The sequence below is a fragment of the Jaculus jaculus genome, chromosome 6 (genome assembly GCF_020740685.1).
Source record: "Jaculus jaculus isolate mJacJac1 chromosome 6, mJacJac1.mat.Y.cur, whole genome shotgun sequence".
Lineage (NCBI taxonomy): Eukaryota > Metazoa > Chordata > Mammalia > Rodentia > Dipodidae > Jaculus > Jaculus jaculus.
The window spans coordinates 161,638,246-161,653,626 of record NC_059107.1 but is presented as its reverse complement, the minus strand read 5'-3'; the positions used below and the strand labels follow the sequence as shown (position 1 = coordinate 161,653,626).

General features: G+C 55.6%; 1 protein-coding gene across 6 annotated transcripts in view; it reads right to left on the bottom strand.

Moving 5' to 3' along the window:
- The window catches only part of Prr5 (proline rich 5), a 49,446-nt gene that overhangs the window by 2,154 nt on the left and 31,911 nt on the right, over positions 1-15,381 (bottom strand). For 5 of the 6 annotated variants that reach the window (XM_045151533.1, XM_045151531.1, XM_045151535.1 and 2 more), the window contains 5 exons: positions 9,958-10,006; positions 6,393-6,450; positions 2,040-2,131; positions 1,350-1,490; positions 165-300 (listed from right to left, as the gene is read on the bottom strand). In XM_045151533.1, the coding sequence (XP_045007468.1) occupies positions 165-300; positions 1,350-1,490; positions 2,040-2,131; positions 6,393-6,450; positions 9,958-10,006 (476 nt within the window). The remainder of the gene's footprint in view (positions 1-164; positions 301-1,349; positions 1,491-2,039; positions 2,132-6,392; positions 6,451-9,957; positions 10,007-15,381) is intronic. The other variant, XM_045151536.1, reaches the window with a different exon arrangement.

Here is a 15,381-nt window from a genome sequence, read left to right as displayed (position 1 = left end):
CCTGCTGTCCCCCCCCCACCACCCTCCCCCCGATCCCTGTGGATCCAGGTCAGCACACTGCAGGGCCAGGCAGGGGCTCAAACATGTTCACTGTGTGACTGCGGCTGATCTCCACTGCGATCCCGATGATGTCACAGAGCGCCCCATCCTCAGGCAAGGCTTACCAAGGATGCAGGAGTGGGTGAAGGAGCCCTCACTGGAGCAGAGGCCGTAGGTGCCCAGGTACGGTGACACCACCTTCTGGACCAGCGTCTCCAGGCGCAGATAGTCTTCAGTCACTCCCCTGGACTCATGCACACCCTGCACGAGAGCAGAAACCACTTGCCCCACCTAGGCAGCCTGCTCCTGCTCTCCCTTAAGCCCTGGTGGTCTGGACCTGTGTGTGTGTGTGTGTGTGTGTGTGTGTGTGTGTGTGTGTGTGTGGCTGGTCCTTTGGAAGACAGCTGACTTCACCCAGCGTGTCGACTGAGGTGAAGCAGGCAAGACAGGGTGCCCATGGGGTCAGGCCCACCCGCGGACGGGGGAAGAGTTGGGCCATTCTTGACAGGGCCACTCTGCTCCGACCCCCCACATCTTCCCCATGCCTTGCTCACAGCAGCACCAGGAGCTCAAGAACTTCACGCTGTCCCAGGGAAAGTTCTAGAACTTGTATGTTTGTAGTGCTGGGGATTGTGCATGATAGGCAAGCATTTTATTGAGTTACACTCCTAGCCTTTGATTTTTTTTTTTTTTTTGGTTTATTGAGGTAGGGTCTCACTCTAGCCCAGGCTGACCTGGAATTCACCATGTAGTCTCAAACTGGGCCTCTAATTCATGGTGACCCTCCTAACTCTGCCTCCTGAGGCCTAAGATTAAAGGTGTGCAAAGCAGCCAGTAGGGGGCAGCACTACTCAGGCCTTGGCCACTTTCCTAGGTGGTCACACAGACCCTAGTCCCCAGAGCCTCAGGGACTTTATCTTCCAAGTCTCATCACCTCCAAAGCCACCTGCCAGGTAAGAGGTCTGCTCTCCTACAGAAAGCAGGTCTGAAGCCCCCAGATTCTACCCGGCCAGGCCAGACCTAGTCTGTGCCGTGCCCACCGCGGGGCAGCAGATGCTGGTGGTGGTCCACGGGTCTCTCTTTCTGGGGAGGAACCTTCACTCCAGCTACCGTCCACCCATAAGCTGTCCTTTGCTCAGAGCTGGGAGTGTCAGGAACCAGCAGGTGTGTGGAGGGGGAGCAAGTCCCCAGGCCTGGTGACCAACTGACAGGACAGTCAGGCCCAGCCCCGGCATGAGGGACAACTCCGGTCCTGAGCACACTGCCCTGTCTTCTGCCTGGTCTCCCCATCCACCCCAAGCCCGTCCCACCTGCAGCACCAGCAGCATCTGAGCAATGGCGGGGGGCACGCGGGCGTGGGCGCGGGCCAGCGCATCCTCCAGCTTCACACTGAGGGTGATGGTGTTCCGGAAGTGCAGCAGGGCCAGCTGGCGCACCGATGGCTCCTTGCCCTGTGGACGCAGGACACGGCCCACTGACCCCACTGCCGTCACGCACTCAGCCTCGCTCTACCCCAGCTTCTGGGCTGGGACGCAGCAGTGAGCCACTGACGCTGGGCCCCTGCGCTGCCCTCCCTCCTGCACGACCAGCAGAGAGGGCCGCCTGCAGCCCACCCCAGCAAGCAAGGCCCCGCCACACACCTCCTCTCCTCTGCCTGGGCCTCACCGCTCCAGACCCTGGGGCCCTGCGGAGGGGGAGTCCACAGCTTGTTTCAATGGCCTTATGTGTAGCTCTGCAGGGGTGGAGCCAGGTTCTGCAGTGGGGGCAGGGCGGGCTTAGCAAAGGCGGGGGGTGGGGGGGTGGGAGGGGAAGGGGCTGGAAGCGCCGCTCCGTGGTAGCGCTTGCCCAGCACACACGTGCCCTAATGCGAGCCCTGTCACTACAAAGGCAGAACGAGACAAAAAGGCGCTGTGCACCGCAGGTCTGAAGCCGCCTTCCCAGAGCGGTCCGTGGGAGTCACAGTGTGACTTGGGCATCCCCATGGGCACCCAGACGCACACCTGCACGGGGTAGAAGATGGCCTGCAGGGTGGGCAGCACGTCACCGAAGAAGAAGTCCCAGGTCTCTGCGAGAGAGTCCAGCAGCTTCTGCCCTGTGGGCAGGAGGAGCCGTCAACATGGTCCTGAGCGAGCGGGCAGCCCTCCCACCTACCCGGGACAGGAGCTAAGCATGGGCAGACTGTCCACGAGTCCCGAGTTTGCACCCGCCTCCCACACTGGGCCCCTCTCTGCTCAGTGCCCAGCCTCCCGTGCCTCAGCTTCCCCATCTGTGAAGCGGAGAGGTGACAGCCTGCCCACCAGGGTTGATGGACTAATGAGACTGAGTGGGAAACACCGAAGCTAGCTCCCCGCTCCCTCTGCCTCTCGCCAGGCCCTCCTGACAGCCCCACCAACCACGTGAGGAATTCATCCACCTGCTCCTCCACCTGCCCGCAGGTCTGGCGAACATCTTCAGAGCCTCTTTTTGGGCTGGGCTGGAGGCTGGGCACTGGGGACCCAGCCCGGCAATGGGGAGAACGAAAGGTGAGAAGTGACCGCTTGGGCGAGTGGCCCAGGCCGCAGTTTCTGGCTTCTTCCTTCAAGGCCCAGACCACTCCACTCCAGCCTGCCAGGGGAAGGCCCAGGCTGGCAACAGCAGCTCAGGGCTCAGGCAGGACAGAAGGCAGATGGTCAGCAGGAAGGCTTCCTGGAGGAGGTGCTGAGGAAGCTTCCCAGATGGCACATGGTACCCGACAAAGTAGCAATGTGGGAAACAGCCATTTAAATAATCTGGCACTCCTCTAGGCCCCAGCAGAGTGGCCTTGCCTGCTGGGGTGGGAAGCTCTTGGGAATGGGACAGCTGAGGTCCACAAGCTGGCCCTGCTTTCTGTGAGAGATGTGGCTTGAAGACCCAGGTACTTTCTGCCGGCGAAGGCAGAGAGTAAGGCTGCTGAGCAGAGAGGGAGGGTCTTTGAGGGCTTGGCCAACTGGGTTGCTGGGGCTGAGGAGGCCTCCCAAGGACCTTCCCCTAGCATCCCCGCACTCGCCTAGCTCAAAGGAAGCTCCAGTCTGGGCAGCGAGGAGGGCATGAGGGACCTCTAGGGCTGGCCTGCTTTGGTTCTTGGGGCTCCCTGCTTGGCAGTTAGTGCCAGCCCTCCAGGGTGGCCCACACCTGGCTCCAGGGGTGAGGAGGCCACAGGAATGCCCGGGACAGGCGGATGCTCAGGGCCCTGTCCTCACACAAAGCCCCTTCAGTTCCTGCCGCCCCACAGGAAGAAAGGCTGCTCAGTCCCAGCTGGCAGTGGGGCAGGCCTGGGCGCCAGCCAGGGCAGCATGCCACCCAGCGCAGGCTGTCCTCCAGCCCACAGGGCAGGCACGCTGCGGAAAGCAGATGTTGTAAAACACAATCCAGGACCTGGCTGGAGCCACATGCTGACCAAGACCAGGAAGGACAGCCAGCTCTCACCAGGGGGCTGTGGGCTGGGCTACAGTCAGACACAGGGCCTGTACCCTTGAGCTGTGGCTGCTGTGGGATCTGAGAATTCATCCAGCCAGTCTAGAAAGCACTCTCTAAAATGGGCAAGATAAATTCCCAGGAACTGACATGGGCCAACAGCTGGCACCAAAGCGCCCAGCAATGGGGAGTGCCAGGGCCCCAGCTAGAGACTAAACAGCAAACTAGGGCGAAGGGCACTGGCCCAGGAAGGCCAGGCCGAGGCTCCACACTGGCTCAGGCTGAGTAAAGAAGTGGCAAAAAGTGGACTGCAGGGTGACAGGCATGAGCCTGCCGGGCCCACCTCCAGCCCACAGGCACACGGGGTGACTCCAGCGCAGCGAGAGCCGAGGGTGTAGGACGGGGCAGGAGAGCAGCGCTGGCAGGCGGGGGGGCAAGTGTGCCCAGGCTACTGATGGGCAGTGTGCATGTGTGAGCTGCGCTGGGCCGGGCTCTGGGAAGGTGAGAAGGGTGGACCCCGGCCCTGGTGACAGTGGACCTTAGTGGCCCCTGGGGTGTCAAGCTGCAGTGGAGCAGCTGTGTGGTGGCCTGTGAGTGTGGCATGCACACGAGTGCGTGTTCCACCTACGTGTGGAGGCCAGAGGTTAGCACTCAGCCACTCCCTCCATCATGCTCCACCTCGTTTGCCCGGAACCCACTGATTGGGCCAGTCCAGCCAGCTACCTTGCCTGGGGGAATCCTCCCGAGTGCTGGGACCGCGGGCGCATGCCACAGCCTGCACGGACACAGGGGCTGGTCGTCCCGCTGGCACTGCAGGCACTGGGCCCGCTGATCAATTCTTGTCAGGTACCAGGCCACGGCCCTGCAGGGAGACCTGCAGCCTGCCCATTCCAAGAATCACCTTGCTGAAGGCTGCAGAGCCCCAGGAGGGGCAGCTCTTGAGGCTGGCCTAGAGGGTAGCCAGCTGTTATTCCTAACACACAGGGCTGTGAGGCAGATGGGCTTCTGAACAGACCTCACCTGGAGGTCCAGCCCAAGGGCCCTCACCCTCACACAGCGCTCCCTGGCTGCCCACGCGGCGCTAACCCTTCCTTCCCCAGGGCTTCCCTTCACCTTGACATTCAGTACACTGCCGGTCACTGCCGGTGCACACATGTGCCCAGGCGTGAGTCCCGCCTCCTCCACCTCCAGGCCTGCAGAGCCCCCCCCGGGGGGGGGCCCTAGGGAGTGAGTGTGTCCATTAGCACAGCGGTGAGACGGTGTGTCTGTGGTGGGAAGTGCAGGCGGGCTTGGGGCCCGCCACTCTCACAGGGAGCTCAGCTCGCTGCCTGGCCCGAGGTCTGCAGGCGCAGACAAGGCTTCACAAAGCTGTCCTGTCCCCCCTTCCCTGGGAGGCCTGGAGTCCTGGGGCTGTGGACACAGCTCCAACAGGCCACACAAAGCTGTCCTTTTCTAAGGACCCGGCTGGCTCCCCGGCTGTGCTTGTGGGAGGCGCAGGCACCTCGGGAATGTGCTGCATCAGGCGGCTTCAAGGAAGCTTCTCTCTCAGGTGCCAAACGCTCACCTGCTGGCTAGATGCTGGCTCCTCCAGGGCGCTGCCTAGCCTGTCTGTCTGTGCCCCATCCAGGTGTGAAATCCCCTGCCCTTACAGCCCTCCTGGCACACATTGGGGAGGGGGTGATGGAGAACGGAACATTAGCGTCAGGACCCCCAGAGTGAGCCTGGAATCCTGGCCTCGGCCTCCCCCTCAACCTGCAGTACTCAGCAAGGCCTGGGCAGGACCGAGGACTCGGGCCTCCTTTAGAGGGCTGCCGGAGCACCCAACCGGTCAGGACACGGGCCAGCAGGGCAAGCATGCGCCAGCGTCAGGCCCACAGACAAACACTCCCGGGTGAAGGCACCTCAGGGCCGGGTGCGCAGTAGGGATCTGCACAGCAGACTCGGCATGCCTGTCCTCCTGGCACAGTGCTTCCTTGCCACAGTGCTGAGGCCCTCCCAAAGGAAGCACATCTGGGCTGCTGCCAAGGCCTTCAGACACCTCGGGCTTGAAGTGCCACCACCTGCAGGAGGTCAAGGCCATCTGCTGTGTGATAGGCGCTGGGCCACACAGGGAGGTTGGCTGGGATGACGGGGCCTCAGGAAGGACCGAGGATGTGTGTCCCAACATCGCAGACGCAGGCTTAAATCCCGCCTTCTCCCCTGCGCTGCGGGATGGCCCCCGTGTAGGAACAACGATGACTTGGAGGTCCCGTGACCTTTGCCTGAGCTGGTTCTGGTCATCTGGGGATCCACAAAGATCCTACCAGGGAGGGTCCCAATTCTAAGGCAGGTGTGCTTCGGTGTGAGAATAAAGTAAAAGGCTCGCTTTGAAGCAGGTGGCCCCTCTGAGGTGCCTGCGTGGTGGAGCTGCTTTCACTGCAGACTGACCCACTGAGCGCATGTGAGCTAAACAGGCTTCGGGAGGTGGGCCTTTGAACACACACCTTGACCCTGGTCCCTGTGCTCACCTCTCTCCTCCCTGCCACCGTGAGGAGAGAGCTTTCCTACCACAGCTTCTGTGTCACGATGTTCAGCCTCACCTTGGGTCAACTGACCAAGCACTGACACCACAAGCCAAAGTAACCCTTTTGCCTTTTAAGCTGTCACTGTCCTCTGTCAGATATATCGTCACAGGGAGGAAAAGCTGACTGACAGTCCTCAGGCAGTGACGTAAAGCAGAGGCCTCGTGCTGAAATCGGGCACCTCCCTGATCTCCTGATTGTGAGTGACAGACTCCCTCCCAAATCCCTTCTTGGGTATCCCTTGCTATCTACGTCTGTTTTTGTCCTGCTAAACCCTTCAGACCAGAGTACCCCTTCCACTCAGCACGATGCTCAGCCCAGGCTCAACTCTGATGTGGACCAGCCACAGGGGCAACTCACCCTCATAGAAGCGGATCTTGTCTCGAAGGATCACCATGCCTTTCGTCAGCAGCTGGTTCTGAAAGTAAATGGAGGCAACATCACTGGCCTGCCATGAACAAGCAGCCACAGCCCAGAGAGGGACAGCAACAAGCCGAGAGATCTGCTGCACAGCCCAAACCTGGGGCACCCTGCAGGCAAGCTCGGGCCCTGCTCGGGTCTACACAGACAGGTAAGCTGAGACAGAGGCCAAGCCCAGCGCCCATGGGCTGCTGCACACACCCACAGGGCGAAAAGGGCTCTGAGATTGGGGGGGGGGGGCACAGCCATCATCCCACACTCTGATGGCTGAGGCACGAGGACTGTGAGTTTGAGGATGGCCTGGGCTTTTATAAAGCAAGACCCTGAACAGAAAGAAGCCCTCGGTAATTGTAACAGTAGTAATGTCATCACTTCATGCCTCCAGCTTTATATGGGTACTGGGAAATCCAACATGGGTCTTTAGCCTTCACAAGCAAGCACCTTAACTACCAAGCTGTCTCTCCAGCTCAACAGTAATCATGTGAATGACCTTTATTTGGGGGGGGGGCAAGCCCATCACACTGGCCTTTTTCTATGTGGTGCACCAGAGCTTCCAGCCCCTGCAGTCAAACTCCAGATACCTGTGCAACTTTGCGTGCACGTGCCACCTTGCAGCACATTGTGCACCTGGCTTACATGGGATCTGGAGAGTAGAACATGAGTCCTCAGGCTTCGTAGATGCAGTGGTTTAATTCAGGTGTCCCCCATAAACTTAAGACGTTCTGAATGCTAGGTCACCAGCTGACGGCAATTTGAGAATTAAAGCCTCCTGGAGGCAGTGTATTGTTGGGGGCAGGCTTGTGGGTGTTATAACCAGCTTCCTCTTGCCAGTGTTTGGCATACTCTCCTGTTGCTGCTATTCATCTGATGTTGGCCAGGAGGTGATGTCCACCCTCTGTTCATGCCATCATTTCCCCCTGCCATCAGGGAGCTTCTCTTTGAGTCTGTAAGCCAAAAATAAACAATTCTCCTCCCCCTACCCACAAAGCTGCTCTTGGTTGGGTGTTTTTTCTTTTTTTTTTTTTTAATTTATTTATTTATTTGAGAGCGACAGACACAGACAGAAAGACAGATAGAGGGAGAGAGAGAGAATGGGCGTGCCAGGGCTTCCAGCCTCTGCAAACGAACTCCAGACACGTGCGCCCCCTTGTGCATCTGGCTAACGTGGGACCTGGGGAATCGAGCCTTGAACCGGGGTCCTTAGGCTTCACAGGCAAGCGCTTAACCTCTAAGCCATCTCTCCAGCCCTGGTTGGGTGTTTTCTGTCAGCAATGCAATCCTGACTTCAACCATAAAGTTAGTACCAAGAAGTGGTGTCATTGCTGCTAGAAACTTGTGTGGCTTTTGGCCTTTTGAAACTGCTTTGCAGGAGGAATGTGGACAAATTTGAAACGCTGGCCTAAGAGATGCTTTGCAGTGCTCTAAGTACAGCTTGATGGACTATTCTGGTCAGAGTTGGAAGATCTGAATACAGTAAGAACTATAGACTGTGAGGTTTGGTTTATGAGGGTGAACCTGGACTGGGCTAGAAGCAGTTTGTATGAGCGGCATGCTATTATGACCATGTCCTGAAAACCTGTGCAGGGTTGCACTGCCCAGAAATGGAGTGGTCTGAGCAGATGGATATGGCACAAAAAAAAAAAAATCTTTGGGCCGAAACTACTGCCTGTTCAGCTGCAATTGTGTGACATATTACAACCTTTGAGCTTAGGTCAGCTGACCTGCACTAGGACAGCAGGAAGAACACAAGAGTCTTTTGAAGGGGCCTGAATGCTGACGGGGTATTGTGTTCTTAAAAGTCGGCTTTAGCTGGGCGTGGTGGCGCACGCCTTTAATCCCAGCACTCAGGAGGCAGAGGTAGGAGGATCTCTGAGAGGCCACCCTGAGACTACATAATGAATTCAAGGTCAGCCTGAACCAGAGACCCTACCTTGAAAAAAAAAGTCTGCTTCATTCCCCCCTGGATTGACAAGTTGGTATGTACCTGGAATTATGAAATATAACAAATGCAGAAAAGAGGGGGTTGCTAAATTTGCAATGTGGTCTTGTGTTTGGAAATGGCCATGGGAGTGTGAAGCCCAATGGAACCAAGAGGGGGACCCAGTGGATATGCCAGGTCTATGGCATTGCTGCCAAGGAGAGCTGCTGGCACCAGATGAAGTTTTCTGGGACTGTGTGAGTAGCCTAGCTGGAGGGGTAGAACTGGAACTCCAGAGACTTGTCACTGGTTAGATTTATCAGACTCAGGAGACTTGTCACAGACTAGAGTTGTTGGACTTGGAGCTACAGAGTCTAACGTTTGCTCTGGTTGTCTTAAATCTATTAGTCATTTCTTTGCTATATGCAGTACCATCTTTTGCAGTATGAGTGTTTATTCTGCGTCATTATGTATTTTTTTTAATATTATGGCTCAGTTAAAAAGACCCTGGACTATGAGGATGTTTGATCATCATTAGATTGATAAAAATTATGGAAACTTTTAAACTTATATAAATGCATTACATTTTTTACATCATGTATAGTTATCAGTTTATGGGAGCCAGGGACAAAATGTGGTGGTTTGATTCAGGTGTCCCCCATAAACTTTGGTGTTCTGAATGCTAGGTCCCCGGCTGATGGCAATCTTGGAAGTGGAGCCTCCTGGAATGATGTTTGGTTGGGGGGTAGGCTTATGGGTGTTATAGCCAGCTTCCTCTTGCCAGTGTCTGGAACATCCTCCTATTGCTGCTGTCCATCTGATGTTGGCCAGGAGGTGATGTCCACCCTCTGCTTGTGCCGTAATTTTCCCCTGCCATCATCAAGCATCCTCTCAAGTCTGTAAGCCAAAATAAACTCTGTTTCCCCCCACAAGCTGCTTTTGGTTAGGTATTTTCTGCTAGTAATGCAAACCTGACTGCAACAACAGGCAAGTGCCTTAACTGCTAAGCCCTCTCTCCAGCCCTTGAAGAACCTTTAAAGTCCTGAGATGTCCCACCCACTGGAGACGGTGGGTTCACTGCTGTAAGCCTGTGAGAGATGCCCCTGTCTGCACAGGGTGTTGGACAACTACACTACTCCACGAAGCTCAAAGAGACCCAGGCCAGGTGCTGTCCTGAGCCCTGCCTGTGTGATCCCAGACAGGTGACTTCACCTTTCTGAGCCTTCAGGCCCCAGTGCTGAGACTGTGCAAGCCCGCTGGGCAGACGGGGATCACGAATACACGTGCTGCTCCACCTCAACAGAGGCCGCACAGAACCTCAGGGCTGGCTTTGCCACAGCCCCAGCACGCATCCTACACTTTCTCCCCTGAATCGTTAAGGCCCCTCTAGAGCCAGGCAAGGCACAAACACTGGCCTGGAGCTTGTCACTTAACCTTCACAGTCACATGTGGAAGCTGGGTGGGAAACTGCATCACAACGGGGTGTATCCTCACAATCTCCACAAAGACGGAGGAGGCGAAGGGGGGAACTGGTGCTCCACACCCACAGTGGTGACATGTCCTCTGTGGCCAGCAAGAGCCACTCACCTGCAGGCACTCTGTGAAGAAGGATCCCAGCTCTGTCTTCAGCAGCTGCCTAGGGGAGAGAGGAGATGCGAGTGAGCTGAGGCTATGCAGTACCCCAGTGAGGGCAACCTGTCAGGGGGCAAGGACCATCCAAGCAGCCAGAGACCAATGTTCGCAGATGGGTGGGCCTGTGTGTTCTCCCTCTGAGGTCAACAGGGCAGCTTACTCACCAAGTACCCGGCCCCCACTACCACCTGCCTCACAGAAGAGAACCCTGAGAGTCTCTCAGGAGGCAGAGGTAGGAGGATCACTGTGAGTTCAAGGCCAGCCTGAGACTACATAGTGAATTCCAGGTCAGCCTGGGCCAGAGACCCTACCTTGAAAAACCAAAAAAAGGGCAGGTGTGGTGGTGCATGCCTAACCCCAGCACTCAGGATGTAGAGGCAGGAGGATTGCCATGAATTTGACGCCACCCTGAGACTACACTACATAGTGAATTCCAGGTCAGCCTGGGCCAGAGTGAGACCCTACCTCGAAAATCAAAAATAAAACACCTGCAGCAGGTCTGGTCCCACACAGCAGACTCCACCCATCTTTCACCTACCCATATCCCAGAGCTGGTGGTTTCCCAAGTTCCCTGCTTTATTCCTTTGGTCTTCAGAACCAGCAACAGGTAGACTGGGGTTCCCCAGACAGTGAGGCAGGAGACCCGAGCCACATGGCCCATGCCACGTTAGCATGGGAATTTCATCATTGTGAACTCGCTGGTAGCGTTGCCCACTGCACCCTTCCCGAACAGGCAGGATGCTGTCAAATTCCAAAGCCACCACAGGCTGCAAACATATGGCCACTGACCTCCACACCAAGCCTTCATGTGCTGGGCCAACATGATCAGAAATCTTAAAATTTTTATGTTGCTATTTCCACTTGAGAAATGCTGCAACTAGCCCTGAATCACATACCGCCCTCACCCTGCGAGGTTCTGAAATCTGTGTCAGCATCAGTCACCAGGGCTTAATAATACCAGTACCCAAAAACATACTCCCAATTTCAGCTCCCATGGAATTAACTAAGCAACAGTTTAAAAGTACAAGCCCCTCTTGCTTGCCAGCAGACCACCCATCACAATAGAGGTTAACAAATACGTGTCATCACTAGTGACCAATCATAGCTCTTCTTTCAAAGTCTCTCTGTGATTGGCCAGATCGCCTGTCCTTCAGTCCATGCCATATCATCTCCCCCATGAGGCTTTGTAAAAGTGGACAAACCAGAGCTGGAGACACTGTTCGCTGGCAAGGCACTTGTTTGTAGGCACAAAGCTCTGATTGGAAAGCCAACAAGGGTGAAAGGGAGAAAATCCTGGAAGCTCCTTGACTTGGCGATGGGCACCGTCTCACACAGCAGTGGAGATGTTCCAAGTCAAAAGCACCCATTACACCTCCCGAGTAGTGTAACTCGGCCGGGCCCACCCTGAACAGCTCGCCCTCTTGGGTCAGCACTCTTGCTCTGAACCACCTCACACAAGCCTGTCTGTAAGTAGCTCTGAATCACACGCTGTCCTCACCCTGTGTGGTTCTGAAGTCTGTGTCGGCATCAGTCACCAGGGCTTAAGACCACCGAGTCCTGAACTGACGTGAAAAGAAACGGTTGTGTGGACGTGCCACACGCCACCGTCAAGTGAAGGATCCACATACCGAGTCACTGCAGGTGAGGGGCAACGACGGCCTCAGCAGGCAAATCCTGCCCTTACCACAGGTGTGTGACACCATGTCAGGCTGCATTAGCCAGTGTCTTGTTACGAAGACAAAATACCTGAGAACAATCAGGGAGGATCTATGTCCGCTCACAGCTCCAGGTACAGTCCATCAGGACAGGGCCGGCGTGGCGCGGGAGCTCGAAGGCGAGCTCGAGCTCACCTCCAGCCCGGGAGGAAGCGGAGTGCCGCTGCTCAGTCAGCTCTCTTCTTTTCACGCCGTCCAGGACACCTGACACGGTTAACTGAGGCCGGCCCACCTTAATTAACCCAATCAAGATGATCCCTATAGGCATACCCAGAGGCTAGCCTAAACTAGGTAATCCCTCATGGGCATGCCCAGGGGCTAAATGGTTGACAGTCAATCAAGTTGACAATCAATATAAACCAGAGGTTTTAATAAAATAAAGTAATTGCTGGGTGTGGTGGTGCATGCCTTTAACCCCAGCACTTGGGAGGCAGAGTTCATTGTGAGTTTGAATCCACCCTGAGACTACATAGTTAATTCAGGGTCAGTCTCAGCCAGAGTGAGACCCTACCTCAAAAAACAAAAACAAAAACAATAATAAATTTTATGATTTCTAATCACACAAGTTTCTTGTTCTTATTGTGGTGGCCATGGCAATGATGGTGGGTTGTTGTTTTTTTTTTTAACTCTGCAAAGAAATAGGAAACACTTCCAGAGTTCCTTATGTTTTATATTAGTGTTCTAAACAAACATTATCAGGTTCACTTATCTATCTATTTATAACCAACAGCATCAGGGGGTTTTCCTGATGAAAGTTTTTTAAGATCACAGAAGAATTGTAACTATCCCTTGAATTACCAAAGTAACAGTGTGGTTTCAACCTGTAGTCATTTTTAGGGTCTTGTCCTGTTGAACAAAAGCAGGGATTGGGGCTGGGGGATGGCTCAGTGGTTAAAGGTGATTGCCAAGCCCTATGGCCTAGGTCTGATTCCCCAGCACCCACATAGAGCCGGATGCGTAAAGCGGTACATGTGTCTGGATCCCGGGCACTGGCAGGAGGCCCTGGAGGTCCATTCTCTCTGTCTCTCTCCCTCTGCTTGCAAAAAATTAAGCGAGGATGGCAGGATTTCGCAAAGGCAACATGTGGAAGTTATACTCCTGCTTGCTTTGTCCCTGACATTCTGGAGCCAGAGGGTGACAAATTCAACTGTCTCTGTCTCCAAACAGCTGCCTCAACCTTGTATTTGGGGACAGGGCAGGTAGCAATAAGCTTAGCTCCCTCTACGTGAAAGAAGTGGATGCTCTGGGCCTCAAAGGTCCTTTGGGACATCTTCCTGAGGGAGCTGTACCCTAGACCCCAGCTTGGGCCCAGCTGCTTCCACTAGCCCACTTGAGAACAGTGGACCCGAGTGAAGCTAAGTCAGGTGGCCAGCACCTCAGCTACTGGATGGAGGTGGCTCCTACCTCCTGGCCACCTGGCCTCAAGCAGCTTGGCACTCTGGAGGCTATCGCAGGGCTTGAAGGACAGCGCTGTCTCCTGAAGAGCTCGATGGGCACCACCAAACCAGGCCGGGTCAGGTACCTTCCCTGTCCGTTTTGGGATTAGCAAGCTGAGGTAGAATTGCTGATGGTGCCCACCTGGGGCCTGGCCCTGTGCCCAGCGGCAGAAGTAGAATGAGACAGACTAAAAGATGAGAAGGGCATGCTAACCTGTGTAAGAGTCGAAGAACCCTTCCTGGTCAGCCCTGGACCCCCCTCCCCCGGCAGGTCCTCACCTTCTCCTGTGTCCCCTGGGAGCAGCCACTTGGCTCTTGGGGAACCAAGCCATGACCTTCACCTCATGGAGTGAGCCCCCCCCCCCCCCATGTCCTGGCTGAGCTTGTCTCAAGGTTGCCACATGCATCACCTGTACAGCCACCTGAGCAAGGTGAGGAGTGGAGCCAGACCAGAGCTGTTCCCCTAGGCTGTGAGAGCTCGAGGAGCCCTGCGAACATCAGGGCTACATCAGAGGGCAAGTTTAACTCACAAGGAACAACTTGGGAGGCTGAGCAGGCCCCACTCTGTTGGAGCCTCAGTTCTTCCCAGTGGCCCAAGGCAGGCCTGGCTGCAGAGGGGAGGGCCAACAGGCCCAGGACTGAACCTTGAGCATGAGCAGGTGCCCTTCGTGAAGCTTTGCTTCCTGTCCCCTGCTGCCAACAGTGACACGGGTTGCCTGGGTGTGAAGGACAGGGCCCTCTACCTCTCTGCGCTGGCCTCCCAGGTCTGTTCCTGATGGAGCCAGCCTCTGTGGAAACCGTCTGCCCAGCCTCCGCACATTCCCTGTCCACCATCAGCAGTTCACCCTGACGAACTGAGGCAAGGGCAGAGGGCCACCACTGGTGAGCACCCGGATTTCAGCGCTATCTGCTGGCTTGCGTAGCTGCCAAGGGGTACAGGCATGGCTCTGGAAGATAGAAGGCTGCCAGGCAAGGTCTCAGGTTTGTATTGTCGATGGCAAGGAACCAGTTTGGGCTACACCACCTCAGGCAGGTACATGGCCAGTGGCTCTCCTGTCATCTCTGACCCTTCCACAGCAGGTGATGACCATAGCCTGACTAGTGAACACATGGGGATTTCCACCCTGCTGTTCACAGAACCCTCTGATTCCTCCTGGGCGACTGAATTCCAGGAAGAGAAGGAAGGCCATATATACCAATGCAGCCATGTAGAACGCTGCCAAGTAGGAACCGTGTTCATTCTTCAGGAAGGGAAACTGAGGCTCTGGGAAGGTTCACAATGAGTCAGGCCAGGGCAGCCAAAGTTGGATCCCTAGGTCTGTGGATTAAAAGACAGATAACCTAAAAATAGATAACCTAGCTGAGTGTGGTGGTGCACACCTGTAATCCCAGCACTCAGGAGCCAGAGGCAGGAGGATTGCTGCCAGCAATGAGAGATGAGACCATTGGACTTCCTCAAAATGAAAACTCTTTGTACTTCAAAGGACACCGCGGGGCGGGCGTGGGTGGAGATCATCTGCAGGTCACATCTGATAAGGATCTAGACCAAAACCAGGAACAACGTGTACAACAGTGACAAAGCAGCCAGGGACGTGAGCCGAGGCTGCTCTGAAGAAGAGACCCCGACAGCCAGCAAGCCCCCAGCACACACTGACACCATTGTCGTCTGGAGATGCCAACTGAAGCTACAAGGAGCCAACCCACCACAGCCACAAGCAGTTAGAATGCCCGGGCAGAAATAAGAAGTGGAAAGAGGGCGGTGACCTGCATCTGCCATTCCCCCTGCTGTGGGAAAAGGGCTGGTGCCTGGGCTGGTTTGATTCAGGTGTCCCCCATAAACTTAGGCGTTCTGAATGTTATGTCCCCAGCTGATGGAGATTTGGGAATTGGAGCTTCCTGGAGGCCGTGTATTACTGGGGGCGGGCGTACGGGTGTTACAGCCAGCTTCCTCTTGCCAGTGTTTGGCACACTCTCCTGTTGCTGGTGTTCATCTGATGTTGGCCAGGGAGTGATGTCCACCCTCTGCTCAAGCCATCATTTTCCCCTGCCACCATGGAGCTTCCCCTCAAGTCTATAAGCCAAAATAAACCCTTTTTTTTTTTTAATTCCACAAGCTGCTCTTGGTCGGGAGTTTTCTGCCAGCAATGCGAACCTGACTGCAACACTCCCCAAACCTGAACCCAAGTTTGGGCAATGTGGTGGTTTTCAGATGTCCCCCATAAACTTAG